Raw genomic sequence first — 21,762 nt, forward strand, 5'->3', positions numbered from 1 at the left:
ATTATTATTATTATTATTATTATTATTATTATTATTATTATTATTATTATTATTATTTCAGAATACCCATATTTGCATATACATATACATAATAAAATATCTTGGAGATGGGACGCAAATATAAACATAAAATTCATTTGCTTCATATATATCCTATACACATAGTTTGAAAGTAATTTTATAGAACATTTTTAATAATTTTGTGCATGAAGTAAAGTTTGTATACCCTTAATTATCAGAAAGCAAAGGAGTCACTATCTCAACCATCCATGAAAAAAAAAATCTCGATTTTTGGAATTTCGGGACAGGGAGAGTCAACCTGTACTTCCTTCTCTCTGTTTTGAATATCCCACAATTTATCTTAACTGGATGACCACAGAATACAATTTTATAATAGAGAGAGAAAATACATAATTTTATATATTTATATCTTTCCCCCACTAAATTTTTTCTTTAAAAAAGGCCTCAAATAATACTACAGCCCTTTAAATATTTTGTTGACCTTTTCTAGCTCTGCAATATACATTTTCAATTTTGTTGACCAGAACTATACAGAACATTTCACGTGACATTAAATAGAAAGAACACTACAACTTGCCACATTGAATATTGCAGTTATTTGCACATGTTGAACAGGGACAAGACGGACAAGAGTTACAGTTTCTCTTATGAATCACCAGGCCATGCCAAAGTTACCTTCAGCATTTGATGACTAAACAATAAAGTGACAGCTTGTATACAGCAATAGATCATCCCTGATCTATGATTTCTAACAAAGTCAGTCCATACCCCAGATACAACTCATCAAAATACCCATTGTAACTGTCATATACACTCAGCTTCATATGATGTGAGCCTTGCAATGCTTGTTGTACAGCTTGGTCAGCATGTCTACCTAATTTAGTTTACTTAACATATGGGATGTCCTTAGGACGTCCCAGTTTAAAAAAGGGGCGTCTCTTCTAGATGCCCCTGCTCCTGTTACGGACTCTGTCCGTAACAAATGGCGGCGGCCATTCCACACGGCCACCGCCATTTTGACGTCTTGGTGTCGCAGTGGAAGTGACGTCGCGAAAGCGCGCCTTGCGCTTTGCGGCACCACTTCCGGGGCCCAGGAAGGAGAGCGATTTCCGCACTCCTTCCTCACATCATCCGGGAGTCCCGCGGTTTAGAAGCTGCGGCTCCCAGACGCTGCAAGCGGCGCCGGCAGCAGACTGCCGCAATTCGGCGGTCTGTAACCCACCCTAGACTTATTCAAAATCTTAAACAAACCTATGATTTCTCATCATAAGAATACCTAACATTCATTCTCTACTTCAAGTTCAAAAAATATTATGTTTTGGAAAAATGAACATCAACTCTTAAAAGTCACAACAGGAAAAAAAGTATACACCTCTGATTTAAAAAAATGATATGGAACTCTTCATACATATTAGTATCTACCCTTTTCTATCTCACCCAGAAAGAAACAAATTATACATTTCATGTTATAGAGCAGTAGTTCCCAAAGTATGGTACCCCAGCTGTTTTGGACTCCAATTTGCAGATGCCCCACCCAACTTCTGGTAGTTGAAGTGGAAAATATCTGAAATGCCAAAGTCTGGGAAAGACTGCTATAGAGTGACTGGCTAAAAAATGAATACATGAAACCATCTGGCCACAGATGAGAGGAGACCATAAATACAGGCCAAGAAGTTAATTCTCTATGAAAGACTAAAATATTTGTTTTTCATGTTTAACCCCCCCCCCCCCTTATACAGAAGCAGCCTTTATTCAATGTAACAGTTCCTCTCCATATACACCCCACTGTAATTTTTCATAGTACCTTTGCAAAAGCTGCTGCAGTCATTTGAACTCTTCCTTCATCAGAAGCGTATATTTTGAGATCATGCCGATAAGTACTATGCAATCTAAGTAGACCACAACCAGGAAATCCAGCATAGTCTCCTACCAAAGCAAAATAACCAGTGTTATAATCTGATAGGGTAATTGTTCTTGTCTTAAAGGTACAACTTTCTATTATCAGTACAAGGGAAAAATAAGATACCTTGACCTCCTGGATACATGCACCGAAAAGCTCTTCCTAGTTCCTCTGCCTGAACTCTACCTGCAGGTGTCAGTTCTCCTCCCCATTTTAGAACTAACAGCAGAGATGGCTCTTGTTTGTGGTTATCTAGATGCAAAACAAAAGAAAAAATCATCAATATCTCTGAAAAATTATAGACCAGCTACAGTAGAGAACACTGTTTCTGCACCCTGAACAGAAAAAGTAAAGAACTGTGAAATTATTTCTGTACATCATGGCTGAATTAGACTTCTCAAGCTATATGGCAAGTTGCTTTTGACACCTGGAGAATATTAAAAGCTGCTTGTTGATAAAGCATGTGGAGGAGTGAAATCTCATTCTCTCTCTCTCTCTAAATTTGAAAATTGACACTTATATCACAATTCTATATATGTTAGAAATAAACCCCACTGTGTCAAAGCTTAATCCCCAGTAAGTGCTTTTAAGGTTTCAGCCTTAGTATACATTAGCCCTAGGGGCAACTTGTGAGTGGGCAAAAGTATTTAATAAATAAACTTTTAACAACAAAAAAATGTGCTTCTCAGTAATCAGATACAACTCTATTTTCTTGGCAGAAGAAATGTTAGAAAACAAAATACATTCATGTTCAGATAATAGGGAGGTTAATGTTTAGCCAATAATTCCTATTAATTAACTGGCATCATGATACCTTCTTCTTCACTAGATGTTTTCGGACAACCATGAGGAAGATATGTTAGCTGAACTTTACGATTTATGCCAGAAAAATGGCCATACCTAAGGATGACAAATGCAGAGATGAAGGAGGACCATTAAAATGGACTGGTTGGTTATATATTAGCAAAATATTGCTGAAAAGATGGATATTGCAGATATTGTAATACAACAATGATTAATTATGGTTTAAGTGAATGCACATGGAATATAATTGAATGAATCAGCAGAAACATTATTTCATGCCATCTAAAAATAGCATTTTGAAGATACAGTTTGAAAGAGGCAGGAAGAAATACTATTAATTAGTTTCCAGTCAATAAGCTCAGTTTAACACAGAATTCAAGCTCTCTTTCAGTACTTACAGAAATCTTTCAAATACGAGACTCTCCAAATTAAACACTTACATCTCCAGCACTGTCTTCAGCTGTTCAAGCTTAGATTTATTTTCTTCAATTTCAGAGTCATTGTTTTGTCCAAGCTCTATTAAGAGCTGTCTTGCAATATCAAGTACTTCCTAAAAAAAAGAGTGACATACTGAATAAGCAGGGTATACACACAGACTCTGCATGTGTGTGTTTATGGAGGAAAAAAAATAGAAAAAGAAAAATGTACCTGTAATTGCTTTGGCTTTTTCAATTTTAATTTCCCAGACTTATAACCACTGCATTTTTCAAAAAGATCAAAAAACCTTTAAAAAACACATGGAATGATTAGAAGAGCAGTGGATTACCTTACCAGATATCATTAGATACAAATCCTAATGTTCTTAATCTATTTCTAGGCTTTGGTGATGCAGAAAACAGCACAAGTAGGAATTTACCATGTATTCACTGATGCCTCCACCCTCCCTGAGATTGGTACCCACAGTATCTATTGGACAACACACACACCTCCCTTCAGCAATTTTAGGACATTTGGCAAAAACACAATGTACAAAAATAGCAACAATATATTAAGAGAAATATATCTCCAGGAGTATATTCTAGAGGCCTCTTATTCCAACAATCAACTTGCTGGTACAACTATTACAGGCAAGTGCCCACATTACTCCATGTTATATTTTCTTTTTCTCACCAATCACCCACCTTTGATGCTTAACTTCCATTTTCATTTTTTGTTTTGGTGTCCGATCTCCATGCCGAATAACAGCAATGACACATCTAAGTTCCATCCTGCAAGTAAACAAAGGATATGATTATTAGTTTTAGTGTTTAATATTAAAAGGTATATAGTTCAATTATGCTATTGACAAAAACATACAGGCCTGGATTCTGTTGCTGGTTCTGCCTAGACGCACTGAATTTCTGTGTAGACCCACTGAATTTCATTTAAACATTTTCTCTCTCTTTTTCATACCCTCTTTCATATATTACAGTTTAAAAAACAAAGTAACAAGAAACAGTTACCTTAGGAAAAACACATGCAAGGAAGCATCAGCCTATGGACTGCAAATGTTAAAAAGTTTATTTGAAAATAAATATGCTTAAAGATCTGGTATTCTGCACTTAGGGGTGCTGCCTCATCATTCCTAAAGAAACTTGGTTGTAGGCTGGACAAAGAGCTCTAGACTCCCAGCTTCCCAAAAACATCTAGAGACTCAGAACCCCATATGTATTGTGAGTAGAATGCTCAGCTAGTTATGATAGGGCTTATGTTTCTTTGTAACCTCAGCTAAAAATGACTTGGAAGCTGTGTGGACTGTCCCTAAGGGGCGGCCTGCAGCTGCATTCAGCTGCACCGGATTGGGGCCATGGCAACTGCATGCTGCGGTCCCGATCTGGCTTTTCCAGGGCACAAAAAGGAGCCGCAAAAGCGATAGCCGCAGCACTCTAGCTTTAAGGCGCTCCTTTGGTGCTTCATCATGTGGAGCGGCGCTGCATTCTGTACTCCACCACACACCGTGTGCTGCAGTGCACGGCATCACGACACCCGAGGGGTGGAGTTGGGATGTGTGTCATGTGGTTGCCACGCTTTGTAATTACTTCTGAATTAATGTCTAAAGGCAGGTGCCTTCATGTACTAGTTGAGTATCCCTTATCCCAAAAGCTCCAAAATCCAAAACTCTTTTCATGGGTGTTTGAGATAGTGACACCTTTGCTTTCTGCTGGTTCAGTGTAAACAAACATTGTTTCATGAACAAAATTATTAAAAATATTGTATAAAATTACTTTCAGTCTATGTGTTTAAGATATATATGAAAAATAAATGAAATTCATGTTTAGACTTTGATCCCATCCCTAAGGTATCTCATTATATATATGCCTGAACTCCCAACAAATAAATAAATCTGAAATCAGAAAAACCTCCCAAGTGTATCAGATAAAGGATACTCAACCTGTATAACATATCCTTTTGCCAATGTAAGATGGCTCGTTAGAATAAATGCTTTCCTTAAAAGATCTCTTATTTTCCACTTTTACTTTAGATGTCTTTTCTTAGGTGTGCAAATAGGATTGTCATCTCCCATGGGAGAGGGAGGAAAAAGTTCTGCAGTCAGAGCTGGGGAAAGTGCATCAAAATTAGATAGATAGAATTTGGGGTGCTGCTTGTTTCACCATCCCTAAGGAAGCTCGGTTGTAGGCTAGACAAAGAAGTCCAGACTTCCAAGCAGCACCCCTCCCTGCAGAATACCATTAGATAGAATTTGGAGAGTCCTATCTCTTCTCAAGAGCAGGAAATGGGGCCAGAACCTGTTACAGGGATGGTGAGGCAAAGGCATTGAACATCTTGCCAAGAAAACCCCAAGATAGGTTTGTCTGAGGGTCACCATAAGTTGGAAGCTACTTGAAGGTACAAAACAACAATTCTGCACTTCGCTAAAGGAGAGAAACAGTGATGGCAAACTGGATGCTTTTGCCACCACTGTTGTTCCTTAGAAATCTAATCCAAAGCAGACACAGCACAATCTGGAAGACACCTGATTCAATACCAACCCTATTGGTCTCATGCAGAAGCATTAAAATCTACATTGGTCATTGTTACTAGTGGTACTAGGTGTTCTTGAAGAATGTTCATACTATCTTCAGTACTACTTGCCAAGGTTACTTTGGGGATTAGGGGAAGCAGTGGAGACACAATAAGGGATACAGGAATAAGGTCTGATATCTAGGTCAGACCTTGGGAGATGTGATTGAAATTCAGATCAAATTCAAGCACATTTCAAATTGGACTGAGGGAACTCACACATTATTATCACAAACATTTGCTAGTGGAAATCAACCACAGACATTTATTCTAAACAATACGTGAAAGAACCTCAAAAGATGAGAAAACATCAGTTTTACAGAATATTTTACATAGTTTAGAAAAAAGAACATTTCTTTTACATTGTCCCAGATGTGGTTGGCACAATAGGAATATCTTCTGCTTCTAAAGGTATTGACCATGGGATCTGAAATTGTGGAGCTAGTTCTCGCATTACGATATTTCTAAATGAAATAAAAGACAGAATTACTTAAATAAAATATCTAAGTTAAATAGACATTTAAATAACAAACAAAATGATTTTGAAACACTAAATATTTTTAGCCGACTGTTTCCACTTTATGAACCAATTTTAATTCCAAACCATTGTCAGCATTGTCGACATGTGAACCAGCATCACGTTTATTTTATTCAGTATATATCAAACCTGTTCATAATCTTTTAAAAACAATTCAGAAATACCAAAGAGAGAAAACACGTGGACAAAGATTTAGAACAGGAGCATGGAATCTGTGACTTTTCAGATGTTGTTGAAATTCAATTCTCACCATCCTTAATGATGGGCTGAGTTGAGTAAAGCTTATGGGAGTGCAGGAACAACATACAGAGGGCCTCAGATTTCCCAACCACAATTTAGACATTTTCAGGGTGCAAACTGTCTTGCACATAGCTAAGGTATCCTAAAGTTATCCATGCTAAAATCATATTAAAATCTATAAGATGAAATCATACAATCATTTGCCTTGTGCATGCATCGTATGACAATAAATGTAAATGGAAACTCTCTTTCAACAGAGTTTGCAGTTGGGCAGCAAATCTTATTGGAAATTACTCATTACAACAGATATGAAGACGATATGACATTGCAATCATCACCCCGTCATCATACCTATGTACAACAAAATTCATACTAATCTAGAGTCCCTCCTTACATCAACTGACTTAGTACTGGTCTATTGTTCCTCCATCCTAGGGCCCTTCCTACGGAAGGACTTTGCACAGAAACTGCTATTAGTAGTGTGATTTGAGATAAAGATATTACATAATGTATGGGCAGTATAACTGATAGAGTTCCAATGGTGGAAAAGCACAATTCTGTGTATCGAGGAAGGGAATCATCTCCCCTTCTCACTGCAGTCTCGTATGTACCTCAAAAGAATGTGCTAGAGAACTAGAAACCCTCTAGAGAAAGGGTGAAGAGCATGTGGCCCAAAGACACCAAACACCCCCTTTAATTTGGGGGTGTTTTCATTTTGCCCCTAAAGCCACTCCTATTGTGTTTTGCCCTCATAAGCACCCAAGCTCCTGCATAGCCCAAAGGCTAAAAACTTCTCCTCACTGACTTCTGGTCAGGTGCTCCATTGCAGTCCACCAGAGGGGTGGGGGGTGCAGGAATGAAAAATGCCAGATCTCTGTAACTACTCCACCTTCTTGCCTCCAAATAATAAAGAGAAAATATAATAAATAATAAAGGGAAATAATACAGGGGTTTCCAGGGGTTTCTGGATGAAACGGATTATCTGGATCCATTTCAATCTGGCTTCAAACCTGGCTATGGCACAGAGATAGCTTTGGTTGCCTTGGTGGATGACCTACGCAGGGAACTGGACAGGGGAAATATGTCCCTGTTGGTCCTGCTATATCCCTCAGTGGCTTTTGGTACCATCAACCATGATGCTGGACCTGATCCCCTCCTCCCCACACCATTCCCTTCTCCTTTTGTGTCATGTCTTTTTAGATTGTAAGCCTGAGGGCAGGGAACCGTCTATTATCCCCTCTGTTGTAAGCCGCCCAGATTCCCAGTGATTGGGTGGCATATAAATCCTATTATTATTATTATTATTATTATTATTATTATTATTATTATTATTATTATTATTACTATATCCTTCAGAGCTGCCTTTCTAGGATAGGACTTGGGGGCACTGTTATGCAGTGGTTCCAGTCTTTCTTGGAGGGGCGGACCCAGAAGATGGTGTTGGAGGACTCCTGTTTGACTCCTTGGCCACTGGCCTATGTGAGTATTGTCCCCATGTAATTTAACATCTACATGAAACTGCTGGGAGAAGTCATCCGAAGCTTTGGGGTGTGGTGTCATCAGTATGCGGATGACACCCAACTCTATCTCTTTTCCATCTGACTCCAAGGAAGCTGTCTCTGTGCTGAACCAGTGTCTGCTGTCAGTAATGGACTGGATGAGGGCAAACAAATTGAAGCTTAATCCAGATAAGATAGAGGTGCTCCTGGTCAGTCATAAGGCAGATCAGGGAATTGGAGCTTTGCCTGTGCTGGATGGGGTTACACACCCCTTGCAGCTTGGGTGTGCTACTGGACTCACCTCTGAGCCTGGATGCCCAGGTCTCAGCAGTGGCCAGGAGTGCATTTGCACAGTTAAAATTAGTGCACCAGCTGCACCCATTCCTTGTGACGTCAGATCTGGCTACAGTGACATATGTCTTGATTACTTCCAGTTTGGACTACTGTAACACACTGTACGTGGGGCTGTCTTTGGAAACTGTTCAGAAACTTCAGCGGGTTCAAAATGCCGTAGCCAGAATGCTGACCGGAGCCAGTTATACAGAGCATATAACTCCCATACTGAAACAGCTTCACTGGCTACTGGGTCATTTGTGAGTACAATTCAAAGTGCTAGTCATGACCTATGTGGTTTAGGTCCAGACTATTTGAGAAACCATATCTCTCCATATGAACCAGCTAGAGCCTAAAATTCATGTCCCATGGAAATTATGACATTTTGTACCACATATCAACAATGCTGTTTAATCTACATGACCAAACACTTCTCGTCCTAAATTTTGGCAATGCAACAAACATCCACTAGCAAGCCTCCACAAGATAGAAAAAGCATCTCAAAATATCCATCAGTAGTGGACACTGTTCCTCTACAAAAAATGCAGTGCACTCCCAAAAAGTCCATCATAGTTAACCCAAATTAATTAGATTATTAAAATCCAAGGAAAATGTTCTATAAAGGAAAAAGGTCTGACAGGAAAAATCTCACTTTTGAAATTTATAAGTTCTTACCCAAGGATTTTAGCACAGTCGTCGTAGTATTTCATAGAGTTCTTCACAAAGCTAAACCCATTGACATCACAAACATAGGATTGTCCATTTGCACGTAACAGATCAAAACCACAGACTGTTTGCTGTCAAATGAAAACACAGATTCAAATGTTTGCAAAGGTTTGTGTATTCATTTTCACCCTTCAGATTATCTTCTATAGTAAAAAACACTCATGTTTTACTTACAGCCTAAGAGTTCAGCAGACCACAAAGGTTTACTACAGAAATCTAAAAGGAGCCTTAGATTTTAATAACACTTCAAAAGGTTCTATGTCATTCATTCATTTTTAAAGGATAAATTCATAAAATAATTTAATTATAACACAATACAGTGGTACCCCGGGTTACGAAAATAATTCGTTCCGCCGCCGCGTTCGTAACCCGAAATGCTTCGTAAGCCGAAAAAGCCATAGGCGCTAATGGGGAAAAGCTGCGATTTCGTGCGAAATAGCGCCGAAAAGCACCAAAAAATTTTTCGTAACCCGAAAAAACCTTCGTAACCCGGAACAGTTTTTTTCTATGGATTTTTTTCATAACCCGGAAATTTCGTAAGGCGGCGCATTCGTATCCCGGGGTACCACTGTACCAAAAAAATCCAATTCTATTTTAAGTAGCCTGTATCAGCTGAATTAGCAAAGCAATTGTAGATCTGCCACATAACATGAGATGAGACAAGACCTTGCTTCCCATTTTGTATAATATAGGCCTGTGATGGTGAACATATGGCACGCGTGCCACGGGGGGCACGCAACACGATTTCACCCAGCATGGGCCACTCCTTTTCTTTGCATTTTCCCGGCCTCTAGCTGTCTCTCCAAGATAGCTGGAAGCCAGAAAATGGCAATGGGGAGCAGGCACGTGCCTCTGGCTCTTCCTCCCAACCTTCAGCTGTCACTCCAAGATAGCTGGAGGCTGTGAAAAGGGCAGGGGGAGGAGCAACTGGCCCATGCCAGTTGCTCCTCTCCAGAGACTCTTCCCGGTCTCCAGCTGCCTCTGGAGTGACAGCTGGGGGCAGGGAAAGATCTGTGGGCCCTTCCTGATCCACAGCTGCCTCCTGAGGGACAGCTGTGGGTCAAGAAGGGTCCGTGGGGAGGAGGAACAGGCACATACCACTTCTCCCCTTCCCCACAGGCCCTGCCTGACCCTCAGCTGTATTTCAGAGACAGCTGGAGGCCAGGGAAAGGGCAGCAGCAGGAGGAGCAATAGTGCCCGACTCCTGAACCTTCCATGGCTTCTAGATGTCTCTCAGAGACAGCTGGAGGCTGGGAAAAGGACGGGGGGAGAAGTCCCGCCCTGTAGCCCTGACTTCAGAGGGCTGAAGCCCCACCCCTGGAGGGCAAAATTCCCACCCCCTGGCATGCAACCCTGCCCCTGGCATGCAGACCAAAAAAGATTCTCCAACACTGATATAGGCACTATTCACTTTTCTCCTTAATGGATTTTCTCGCCTAGTTATAGAAGGCAAGCAGATAACTCTATGAGAACTCAAATCTTGGGGATATCTACTTTGTTAAACAACTTTCTGCAGCTCTTAAACCAAAGTAAGAATTCCAGAAAATAAACCATCAGTTTCAGCTGCATACTAATTTTTCGTGTTACCTTAAAAGCGAGGCATACTTTCCAAGCTATCAGTTTCTCCCTTGCATTAAGAATCACTGGATATCTGACTTCTTTTCCTTCACTATCCCTCTCCACTTTTCCATCAAGAGCAGGGGATTTACGAGCTTCTGCATGTGCGTAATCTGGACCTACAGTATAGACCTTTATTTGGAGGGGAAAAAGGACAGAGAATAAAGATCTTTCCCCTCCCCTTCTTTTAAGTACATGACAGTTTATTTATAGCCTGCTCCAGCTTCAAAGCCTCTGAACTTGTGTTCATTTACTTTCACATGATAGGGAGATTAGAGATAAATTCAAAAGCACTAATAACCTCAAAACTATATTACATTTATGTTACAACTGATAATATAACAATGCTTAAAGTTTCGTATTACGTCTGCAGCTGCTACTAATTTATTAAGCAGGACACGTATTTAGATGGCTTCAGGGACGTAGCCGGGGGGGAGGGTTCTTGGGGTCCAGACCCCCCCCCCTTCCATTAGAAAAATGAATGGTGTGTGCTGCTGTGCCACTGCACCCAAGCCCCATTATAATGGTGGCACTTAGTCTGGACCCCCCCCCCCTTCCTAAAATCCTAGCTACGTCCCTGATGGCTTACAATAATTTCCAAAGAATATGCAATCAGCAATGCATGCCTCAAACTAAGCTCTCCTCCATGTACTGTACTCTGTGATGCAGCCTGGAATAAGTTCTTTAAAAAGACAACTCTATCATTAAAAACATACTGCGTAATACAACCTGGGCACATCAAAATTGGATCTTTGGATAAAAACCTAGGTACTGCATGAACCATAAAAGAAATAGTTTTTTGTGGGTTTTTCAGGCTATGTGCCCATGTTCTAGAAGATTTTCTTCCTGGTGTTTTGCCAGCCACAGATGCTGGCAAAACATCAGGAAAAAAATCTTCTAGAACATGGCCACATAGCCTGAAAAACCCACAAAAAACTATGGATGCCAGCCATGAAAACCTTCAACTTCACATATAAAAGAAATGATTAATTTATTTGGATTACACCATGTTTACATTGTTTATCAAAACTGCAAATGCTCAGTTTCAAATCAGATCAACTTCTCAGTACAAAGTGGACATTTACTGTGTAGATGTCCTTTATGGCTTAACTTACTAATTAAAACACACAGAGAGAGAAAGAAGGAGAGGGGGAGAGAGAAATAACTTCTTTAGCTGCCCAACCAGGGATCCATGGTATAAAGATGGACATATTTGCTCCACAATTGATAATACAAACAGACACGGGCTATTTGGCAACAGTAAAAATTTAAACAGGATTGGAAATCATTAGGAGCAAATTCAGTCACACAAACACAAAACTTCCCAGTTTTGGAATAGCTGCAAAGATCAACCCAAAACACTCCAATACATGGATGGTGTTAAATATGATTTTATAAATTCTTCAGATTCATACATGGAAGTCCAATTTTAAAACATAGTATTCCAGATCTGATCATATTTTTGGCAGGTGAATAAATAATAAATAATAAATAAAACTTTAATTTATATCCTGCTTTTTGTTTTCACAATCAAAGAGATGAAATCAACTGGACTTAAAACAGAGACGCTTAAGTCACATTTATCATAATGAATTTATTCTAAATATTTGGGGGCCAATCCATTATTTGTGTGTGCAAGAAACCCTATTTAATTTGGTAGACTCTCAAAAATAAAATGTTTTAGAATTAAAATGTCAGAATAATTCATTTTTAAGATAAGAGCATTTATTTTATTACAGGTTCAGAAAACAAGAAAACAACATTTTTATTTGCATTTTACTTGAGAGCAAATAATAATTTTTAAAGAAATAGAAAAAAAATATGTAAATCCATTACTATAATAGGAAGTTTCTTTCCCTGGAGAAAACTGAAGGTGGTACCTTAAAGTTTAAGACTTAAACTATTTCAAATGTAATAATAGCAATGCTTCAGATAGAGATAAGCATTTCATATGTAAAGCTGCTGAATTCCTAACCACTTGATTGTTCTAAATATAAACTAGTATTCAGTTGTCATACCTTCACATCAGTACCATCTGTAGGCATGAATTCCTCATAAATGTATGAACCTGTTTTCCTCACATTGCTTTCAGGGGAATAAACACTGCTTCTGCTCCCAATCTGAAACACACATTTCCCCATCAATACTGTTTTGCACTAAAACTTCTTAGCTAACCAGATAAAACAAATAAGCTTAGGAAGGTGTGAAAATGCACTAGACAATAGTAAACAAGAGAAAGACCTGAAGAAGCTGTTTCCCATACGAGCTAGAATACAGTTGCCCCTCCTTATCCACGGATTTTTTATCTACGGATTCAAGTATCCACAGTTTGAAAATGTTTTTAAAAAGTATAAATTCCAAATAGCAAACATTGATTTTCCATTTTATATAAGGGACACCATTTTTTTCTGCCATTATATTAAATGGGACTTGAGCATCCATGGATTTTGTTATCCAGGGGTGATCCTGGAAACAAACCCCAGCGGATAATAAGGTTCCACTGTACTTTTGTGCTTTCAACAGAATTGTATATTTAAATATAGAATTGCTTTAAAAGTTTGTGTAACAAGATCTTAATTGTATATTGTTTTAATTTGTTGTAAGCCACCATGAGTCCTGTGTTGGAAAAAAGAGTATTTTTAAAACAAAAACATAATTAAACTATTGAACAATTAAATTGACCCAAGAACCTCTCTTACGCAGGTGGAGTAAGGTAAAACTGCTCAAATTAGGTTTCATTACAAGAGCAGTTAGACAAAATGTGATCCTGCCCCAAGTATGCATCCTGAAATAAGTTGTTACTGTGTCATTATTTAAGGAACCATTACAGCTGGCATTACTGAAATATTCAATGATGTTTCATGTATTTTAGCTATTCTTGTTTCTTATATTCTGAACTGCATTAAACATAAACAGTTTGTTTTCTGAAAACTCAGAATACAAACTGAAATCTAATATAATATAAACATTAAACCATTTCCCTACTTTAGTATGATTACTCAGCCCTTCTCCCAGGTTATTTACTGATCAAACATTTACAATCCCTGCAGCATCTTCTTATCTGTATCTATTTCATACTACCCACATCTATCAATTACATTATGGGAATCATCCAATAAATATCTGTAATTCTCCGATTATTGCTATATACAATATAATCTAGGTGTCTTTCACCTAAAACTTTTTTTCCTTCTACATTTCAGTGCCAAAAATCAAAGGATTTTCAAAAAGAAGACAATACCTTCCGAAACAGCCTCTGACTTCCTCCACCAGCAGAGGTTGGATAATAAATATACACATTGTGGTCCTCAGCACTAACAGGCTTTTCCACAAATGGTTTTTGGAAAATTTCTCCATTCACCTCTACATGATCCTCTCCTTCTATCAAGTTGCATTCTGGGAAAAGAGCATGAAGAGTGGTTTGCATTTGGGGGCACAAGTAAAGATACAGAATTGGGATGAGGAACAGTCAGATTTTGTATCTTATTTAGAAATTAGAATTAATTTAAGAAACTGTAAGACTTGCAGTGCTAAGCAATCATGAACAAAGTGGTCTCTGTGCTGTGGCTACTCCGTTAAAGTAAGCACTGTAAAAACAGAAGGAGGGAAGAAAGGAAACTAAGTAAAAAGGGGGGTTGGGTTTTTTTTTGCAACACAATGCGGGAGAGAGCAAAGGAAAGCTGAAAGTAGCAGAAAATGAAAAAAACTCAGTAAAGTTTAAAAGATTAAGTCAAGGGAAAGCAGAGGAGCCTGGTGAGGCAAGGAAAACAACCAAGGAAGAGCTAGGGATCGAATGTCTCCAAAGCACGTGTGACCCCTTGCCTCACCTGGGCAACTAGAATTAACTTTTTCTTGAAGGGATTCTTCTCTGCTAACAGACAATGGAGAATTTTGTAAGTTCTTGCCTAGCATATGTATATCCCACCTTGTTCCCCAAATCCTGTCTCCAATCCATCCCCTCTTTGACTTTAGAGAAATTATTAAGCACAGATATAATCAGGTTGCATAACACTGTGAATTTTTCTGCAGGACCCACAATTTCTGTGCAACCCCCCCCCCCCCCCCATATGCATATTTTTACACAGAATGATTTCCTGAAACACTTCAGGGTATATAAATTGTGATCAAAAATTTCTTAGAGATATTTTTTCCTATGAGGGGTGGGGGTGGGGAGAGAACTACAGACATTATTTGCCCCTTTTTTCTTATCAAATTGACAACAATTTTGTTATGATTGTTTATCTCAAAGAAGTGCTATCACATTGATTAAGTCTGCAGTTTTGATATCACACTTTGCTTAAAAAGGGACTGGTTATATAAGCATTTTTTTAAAAAGTCAGACAAGTTATATATTTAGAACCACTTCTTTGGGAGTCCTTGTCTTCAGTTATTTCCTTTTTAAAACCTCTATGCTATCAAATATGGCTATGCTCTGTGTATCTCCTTTAAGGACTTCACTTTACACACAACACATTTACATCAAAATCTAGTAACTGCTTTCTGAAATAAATTTCAGTTATATCAGTGCCTTGTTTAGTATCTAAACAAGTATGCTTAGAATTGCAATCTTAATATTTTTAAGGTACTAAATTTAGTTTTGATGTCACTCAATAAATCATTATTTCCAACACTGATTTCTATTTTCCTGTTGTTATGCACAAGTAGCTAAAACTGCATCACCTAAATTCATGATGGAAGTATCGTCAGAATTAGGAAAACCATTAAGTTTGCAGGAATATGAAAAAATGTAATGTTTTCCAAACAAACAAATTTTATCTGAAAGAATTAGCAATCTGCCTGTTAATAAATTCAAGAAATAAAGTATGAAAATAAGTAATTTTGTGTGTAAAAGTGCTTGATGGTGTGATCTTAGGTATACATATTCAGAACTGAATTCTACTGTGTTTTATGGTACCTGTGCTCTAATAAGCATGTTTAGGATTACAGCTGAAAAGTGAATATATACGATACTGTATATAATCCCAGTTCGACTTATTTACCGGTGAGTACGATAATATGATAGCAGCTCCTTCAGATTTCCCCATGCAGTTGGCAGAGCTTTTATTTCTCTCTTGCACCAAACAGAAAGAGTCCTGGGTGGCTGACTGCTTTTAAACAAACATGCAGAGTCCCTATCCTACCCACTGTCTGGGGAATGAAGGATGAAACTAAAGCTGAAACACTGAAACAAAAAACCTCAATTAGAGTCTCTCCTGCCACACACACACACATGAAGGAGCCTCCCATTTTACCCTCGACTTATCCACAGTTTATGGCAAAATCCATAATTTTGGCCCCCAAACCTGCCCTTGACTTATACATAAGGTTGAATTATAGTCGAGTATATACGGTAAGTATCCAACTGTGCCACAAAACTCTTCCTAAGTTGTACCACTTCAGATATTTAGACCACCATTACCCCACAGTTTGAAGTAATTCACACCACAATGAAGTATTGTTTGTATATAACAACCTATAGGACAACATTACATCATGGAAGTAATGCCACTAGTGAAAACAAGTACCTAAACCAGAGTCCTTTCACAAGTCTTTCTAATATTTATGTACCTTGGGGATTGTTTGGATCACGGTTTAGTACTGCATAACGGGGAAGTAAAATACCTTCAGCTTCAAGAATGCTATAAACCTCTCTCCTAAAAGAAAAAAATACACAAAATGATTGTAATAATTTAAATAATGTGCATGGAAATTGTTGTATGAAATCAAAGAACTGGCACACAATAATTATATTGTTGCGAGGACTTTACAAATTCAATATGTGCACAATTACAAACAGTGTGGTATGACAAAATGCTACAGCATTTTTGGATGGTATACCCCCCTAAGGGCAGTGGAAAGAACCATGGGAGCAGGGAGGGGAAAAGGGGATGGTAGGAGGTCTTTCAGTCAAAGTATTTGTGTGCACGAAAGACAAGGAGAACCAGCGGTCTTTAGGACCATAGTGGGGATCAGTGTTGCATGAAACTTCTTTTCAGGGTACCTTAAAACCATAACACAGCTGCACTGATTACTTTGTGTGGTAGTGTCTTCCGCTCTTCACTTTCCCACATGAGCTCACTCCCTTAGCTATGTCTTTCCACTAGTAGAAGTGGCTGGGAAATTCTCATGTGGCTTGGGTGCAGGACATCAGTTCTATGGCTTGGAGTGGTGCCTTTTTGTGACAGAATTACTACTGAAGCAGAATCCCTGGATCTCTCCTGCACTCCACTCCTAAAGCTGGAGGCTGCTTTGTGGGTTAAGAGCTCCCAAAGCTGGAGGCTTTTGTGTCAACAGCAGACGTCTGCCTTCCTCACACTCACTGGCTCTGTGATTCTCCTGCCTGCTTCTCCTCCTCTCACGGATGGGGCCAGGCCATACCAGGAGAATGGAGAAATCCAGAAGGTCCTGCCCTGGCTTCTCCTTTTCTCCCAGAAGGTGAATGAAACTCAGTGGTCAGAAAAAGGAGATGCCATGTTTGATCCATTTTCTGTCCCCATCTTCTCGTGTCTTACAAGGTACGCTAATGCTATGACCCTTTACTTCCAGAAGGCAGATGTTTATGGATCAACAGTGGCATTGCTAGGGTGGTGGTTGTGGTGTCACTCCACTTATGGCCTAATCCAATGTGCTCCACACGCCTCATGGCCCCTAGTCACACCTCTGCTGCAAGACCAGCACAGGTGAGAGGCTTCTCAGTCACTGCTCAGCCAATACCTTGGTTGCTCCTCCCAGGGTTGCCAAGTGACAAAGGAAGCAGTGACTGAGATTGTTTTGAATGTGTAGTAGAACAGTACACCTAATATCAAGTAATATGGGAGGGGGGCTCTAAGGTTATCATCCAAAAAAAGGGGGAGGTAACCCAAAAAAGTTTAGGGACCACTATGTTATAGGATATCTTCCCTTCTAAAAGGAGTATTCCTGCCAATGATTCAAGCTGGATGTTTTTTTCTGACCAGGATTTTTCACTCCCTTCAAACCCAGATTTATATTTCCCCCTTTCTTTCCTCCATTCTTCTGTGGCTGCCACATATACTCAATCCTCATTGGTCTGTTTGCTGAAACTGGTTTATTTGCTGAATTTGTTTAACATTTTAAGGTTTTGCATACGTCAGCATGCTTCCATGATGATAATTTGTGTGGAACTACATTATTAGAATGGAAACTCAACTGACTCTGTTTTGTGATTTGATATGCTTAAAATTTGATTTAGTTAATGCTCATCACTTTGATAAGCTGAACATGTTTCTTTGCATATACATTTCCTCTTATGTGAATATTACTTTATATGATTCAATATTGCTGCATTATAATCTTACATCAGTTTGCTTTTCTGCATGTTAACTACCATTAATTTTAATGGAAGCTACACAATCAAGTACAAATAATTAAAAATACATGAATTAGCACTACATGAATTAGCAGAAAACAAACAATGTTTGGTGAAACACATACCTTTTAAAGACTGCAACCACTTATTAGTATATAAACAAATTCAGCAGTAATTTTACATATATTCTAGAGATTCCAGAGCTATTTCCTGACACTCTCGCTATAAAGCAATAACTAGGATTTCTAATGTAATGTTCATGTGTGCCACTGCATCCATAAGGCCATTCTGAGATGTTCACCACAAAGACATCCCCCACCCACCCACCCACCCACCCAACTGACTAGTCAATTTGACAGATATCTTCACTGACTCATGTGGAGGGCAGTGCCATGCAACGTGCAAAACACCTTCTCAAAGGAAATGAAAAAGCAATCCAGCCATACATATGGGACTCCAGCCCACTATAGGGCTCTGCTGATGGGGCAGTCCTCCTCTCTCCAATTTCTATATGCACTTGCATCATGAAAAGTAATACCTGAGATGGGTAAAAATTCTACCACTCAACAAAGATCATTTCTTGAAGCAGGGCAATAATTGTGTGGGAGCTTGCTGTTTTACAACAAAACACAATTTTTCTCCTCTATCTAAAAATGGGGAGTCCCTCTCTCCCTGTTGTGTTTTGTCACTGCAACTCCCCTTTCCCCCATGCTAAAGAATGACAAAATGATTGCATTAACTTTCATAGACTGAATCGGATGTGTTTCTCTTTTCTCTTTCTCTATTCCTCCCCATCTTTCCTTTCTGTGATTGCTCATCCTATCGTTGTTCAATATAGTTTTCCTCTCTCTGCTACCTCTTTTTTCCTAATCTTTCTTTCTGTTCCCACTTTATCTTTATCTTTTCTATGGTTTCTCCCTCTCTCTTTCCTATTTCTGCCCACCATTCCCCAGTTAACTGCTCTCTGCTTCTCAACTTCCTTGGGTTTTTTTGTTGTTGTTGCTTCTGTTTTCTTTCTGTCTTTCTTATGTGCATGTGTTTTCTGTGCGTGAGAAAGTGACAGTGACTGAGAGATAGAAAAAAAGGACAAAAACAGGAAGACTGTATGTCTGGCCACATTAGTTACAGGAGCTATTTTTGATTGTGCTTATAGTACTTTTTAATAATGCCATGGCTCCAAAAAGATTTGGAACCTTGATCTATCATGACTGATATACTGCTACAGTCCCCTTTGCAACCAACAAATATTTGCTGAAATAAAAGTGCAGTTATTTATTCTATGATTCACAATAATATACTTGCCTGTCTTGTATGTGATACTGCATATTCAAATCATTAATAAGAAATGGATTCCTGAGTTTTGAGTAGGCAACTGCTTTGTCCAATGGAAACCCTAAGTAAAACACATTAAGGAATATTAGCTAACTAAAGAAAACCCTACATTTAACTGATCTTAAATAACTAGCCTAGGTAGAAATAATAAACTATCAAAACTGTGCCATGCTAGAAAGATTTTGCTAATTACTTTTAAATTTTTCATTTTACAAACAACCTGGCTTTTCAGTAAAATTTAAGTACCGTATATACTCGACAATAAGTCAGCCTTGTGTATAAGTCAAGGGCAGGTTTTGGGGCTAAAATTATGGATTCCGATATGACCCATGGACAAGTCCAAAGAGCATGTAACAAAACATCTATACCATGAAGCAATGGAAAATGATGCAAAAGAACTTAACAAAATTCCAGCAGGCAGAACTGTTTGTGCTCCCATCCCACTAAAGGCTGGATGGATGAGAGAGCAAAGGGGGGGGGGTGTCAGTGCTTTCAGGACAAATTACACTTTTGCCTTTCACTAAGGGATGGTTCCCTTTTCATAAGAGTTAAAATCCAATATTTACATTGAGCCATGGATAAGTCGACTCGGATTTTTGGATCAATTTTTTGACTAAAAATTTAGACTTATACGTGAGTATATACAGTATATCCTATCTTACTTTTATACTTTATTCTAGGTAAATTAAACCTCATGCACTCTGTATCAGCAGTATACTCAGGAGAATAACTAGTTTTTAATGCCATTGTTGAACTATTACAATATAGCAGTAAATTAACAATTTAATATATTTCCAGTAGAGAATATAAATGTTTTGTAAATAAGAGGAAATACATATATTACATACTACAGCTGCAATTCTAAACAAATATACTTAGAAATAATCCTCACTGAAATCAGTAGGACTTGCTTCTGAATATACCTGGTTGTAACTTCAATGTTATACACATATCTGTGCTCCAAACGCTTTTAAAAATATCAGAGTGAGATGGGTTCTAGAGTTGATAAATGAGGCAGGAGGAAAGGAAAATATACCCTTTCTTTCCAAACTAGAATAGTGTTTGTACCTCCTTGGACACAGTGGACTGGAAGCGGGAAACATGGGGTGAAAAAACATTTAACTCTCCCTGCTCCTCCCACCTCCATTTCCAACTGAGAGATTAAATGGATTAACATTGCTTTGTAATACACGTTCAGTGTTTAGAAGTCTGATTTGCGCACGCGCATGTGCGCACGCGTGTGTGTGTGTATTAAAGACTACCTTCAACAACTAATACTTTCCATTATTATTAACCACTGGATAATTCCATAGATGTTACTGAGTCGAAAGTTATAGGAATATATTCAAATAACAACGTTTATTCTCAGGCACACACAACAAAATGGTTCATAAGTTTGAAACTTAATATATGGCAATGGGAAGACTTTTACATTGTGGTGATAAAAGAGCAATCACCTTTAGAATGAAAAGAAATGAGACAGTCACATAAAGGCCAGTTTTCAACAGGTTCATTCAAAATGACATCCTCGTCAAATATTACTACTGTGATATACTTATACATGGAAAGTCGTTCAAGGATTTCATTCATTGGTTTTGATTTGGATTTCTTCGCCATAGAACATATTCCAACCATAATCTGTCTTTCTGGTGGCTAATAACAACAAGAACAGCAATAATAATAAGCAGCAGCAACAGTAGCACTTAAAAAGTCCAATAATCATATATACTTGGAATGTCTTCTTCCTTGTTTCAGTGTTCTTCACTGCATGTTAAAGAAACAAACAATAGTCATGTTCCATGCAAGTTTCATATAATGTGCCTCTTTAACATATCTTACCAATACTGCAGGGTAGAGAACAAAACTTGAAATCAATGCAGCTAAAAAAATATAATGCACAAAAAAAAAAACAAAAAAACAAGATTTGATGCTCAGAGTGAAGAGTAAGAACTCATATGCAGGGCTGCAGGAACAAAAGCAACACAGTCAATTCAAGGAATCATAGAATCACAGAGTTGGAAGAGACCACAAGGGCCGTCCAGGCCAACCACTGCCATGCAGGAACTCACAATCAAAGCATCCATGACAGATGGTCAACTAGCTTCTGTTTAAAAACTTCCAAAGGAGGAAACTCCACCACTCTCTGAGGGAGTGTGGTCCACTGTCAAACAACTCTTACTGCCAGGAAGGTCCTCCTAATGTTGAGGAGGAATCTTTCTTCCTGTAACTTGCATCCACTGTTCCGTGTTCTAGTCTCTGGAACAGCAGAAAACAAGCTTACACCTCAATGTGACACCCCTTCAAATACTTTATCAGGGCTATCATATCACCTCTTAACTATCTCTTCTCCAGGCTAAACATACCCAGCTCCCTAAGTCTTTCCTCCTAAGGCATAGTTTCCAAACCCATCACCATTCTGGTGACC

At 38.6% G+C, this 21,762-nt stretch overlaps 1 protein-coding gene across 9 annotated transcripts in view; it reads right to left on the minus strand.

Annotated features, from left to right (window-relative positions):
• Positions 1 to 21,762, minus strand: part of PPIP5K2 (diphosphoinositol pentakisphosphate kinase 2) — a 70,892-nt gene that overhangs the window by 38,945 nt on the left and 10,185 nt on the right. For all 9 annotated transcript variants that reach the window (XM_042448455.1, XM_042448453.1, XM_042448451.1 and 6 more), the window contains exons 3-16: positions 20,795 to 20,990; positions 19,308 to 19,398; positions 16,247 to 16,332; positions 13,920 to 14,074; positions 12,697 to 12,798; positions 10,649 to 10,810; positions 9,011 to 9,132; positions 6,088 to 6,189; positions 3,847 to 3,933; positions 3,374 to 3,449; positions 3,166 to 3,275; positions 2,736 to 2,821; positions 2,048 to 2,173; positions 1,826 to 1,947 (exon numbers count right to left, since the gene is read on the minus strand). In XM_042448455.1, coding sequence (XP_042304389.1) covers positions 1,826 to 1,947; positions 2,048 to 2,173; positions 2,736 to 2,821; positions 3,166 to 3,275; positions 3,374 to 3,449; positions 3,847 to 3,933; positions 6,088 to 6,189; positions 9,011 to 9,132; positions 10,649 to 10,810; positions 12,697 to 12,798; positions 13,920 to 14,074; positions 16,247 to 16,332; positions 19,308 to 19,398; positions 20,795 to 20,990 — 1,623 coding nt within the window. The remainder of the gene's footprint in view (positions 1 to 1,825; positions 1,948 to 2,047; positions 2,174 to 2,735; positions 2,822 to 3,165; positions 3,276 to 3,373; positions 3,450 to 3,846; positions 3,934 to 6,087; positions 6,190 to 9,010; positions 9,133 to 10,648; positions 10,811 to 12,696; positions 12,799 to 13,919; positions 14,075 to 16,246; positions 16,333 to 19,307; positions 19,399 to 20,794; positions 20,991 to 21,762) is intronic.

This window comes from Sceloporus undulatus, chromosome 2 (genome assembly GCF_019175285.1).
Source record: "Sceloporus undulatus isolate JIND9_A2432 ecotype Alabama chromosome 2, SceUnd_v1.1, whole genome shotgun sequence".
NCBI classification, from domain to species: Eukaryota; Metazoa; Chordata; class Lepidosauria; order Squamata; family Phrynosomatidae; genus Sceloporus; species Sceloporus undulatus.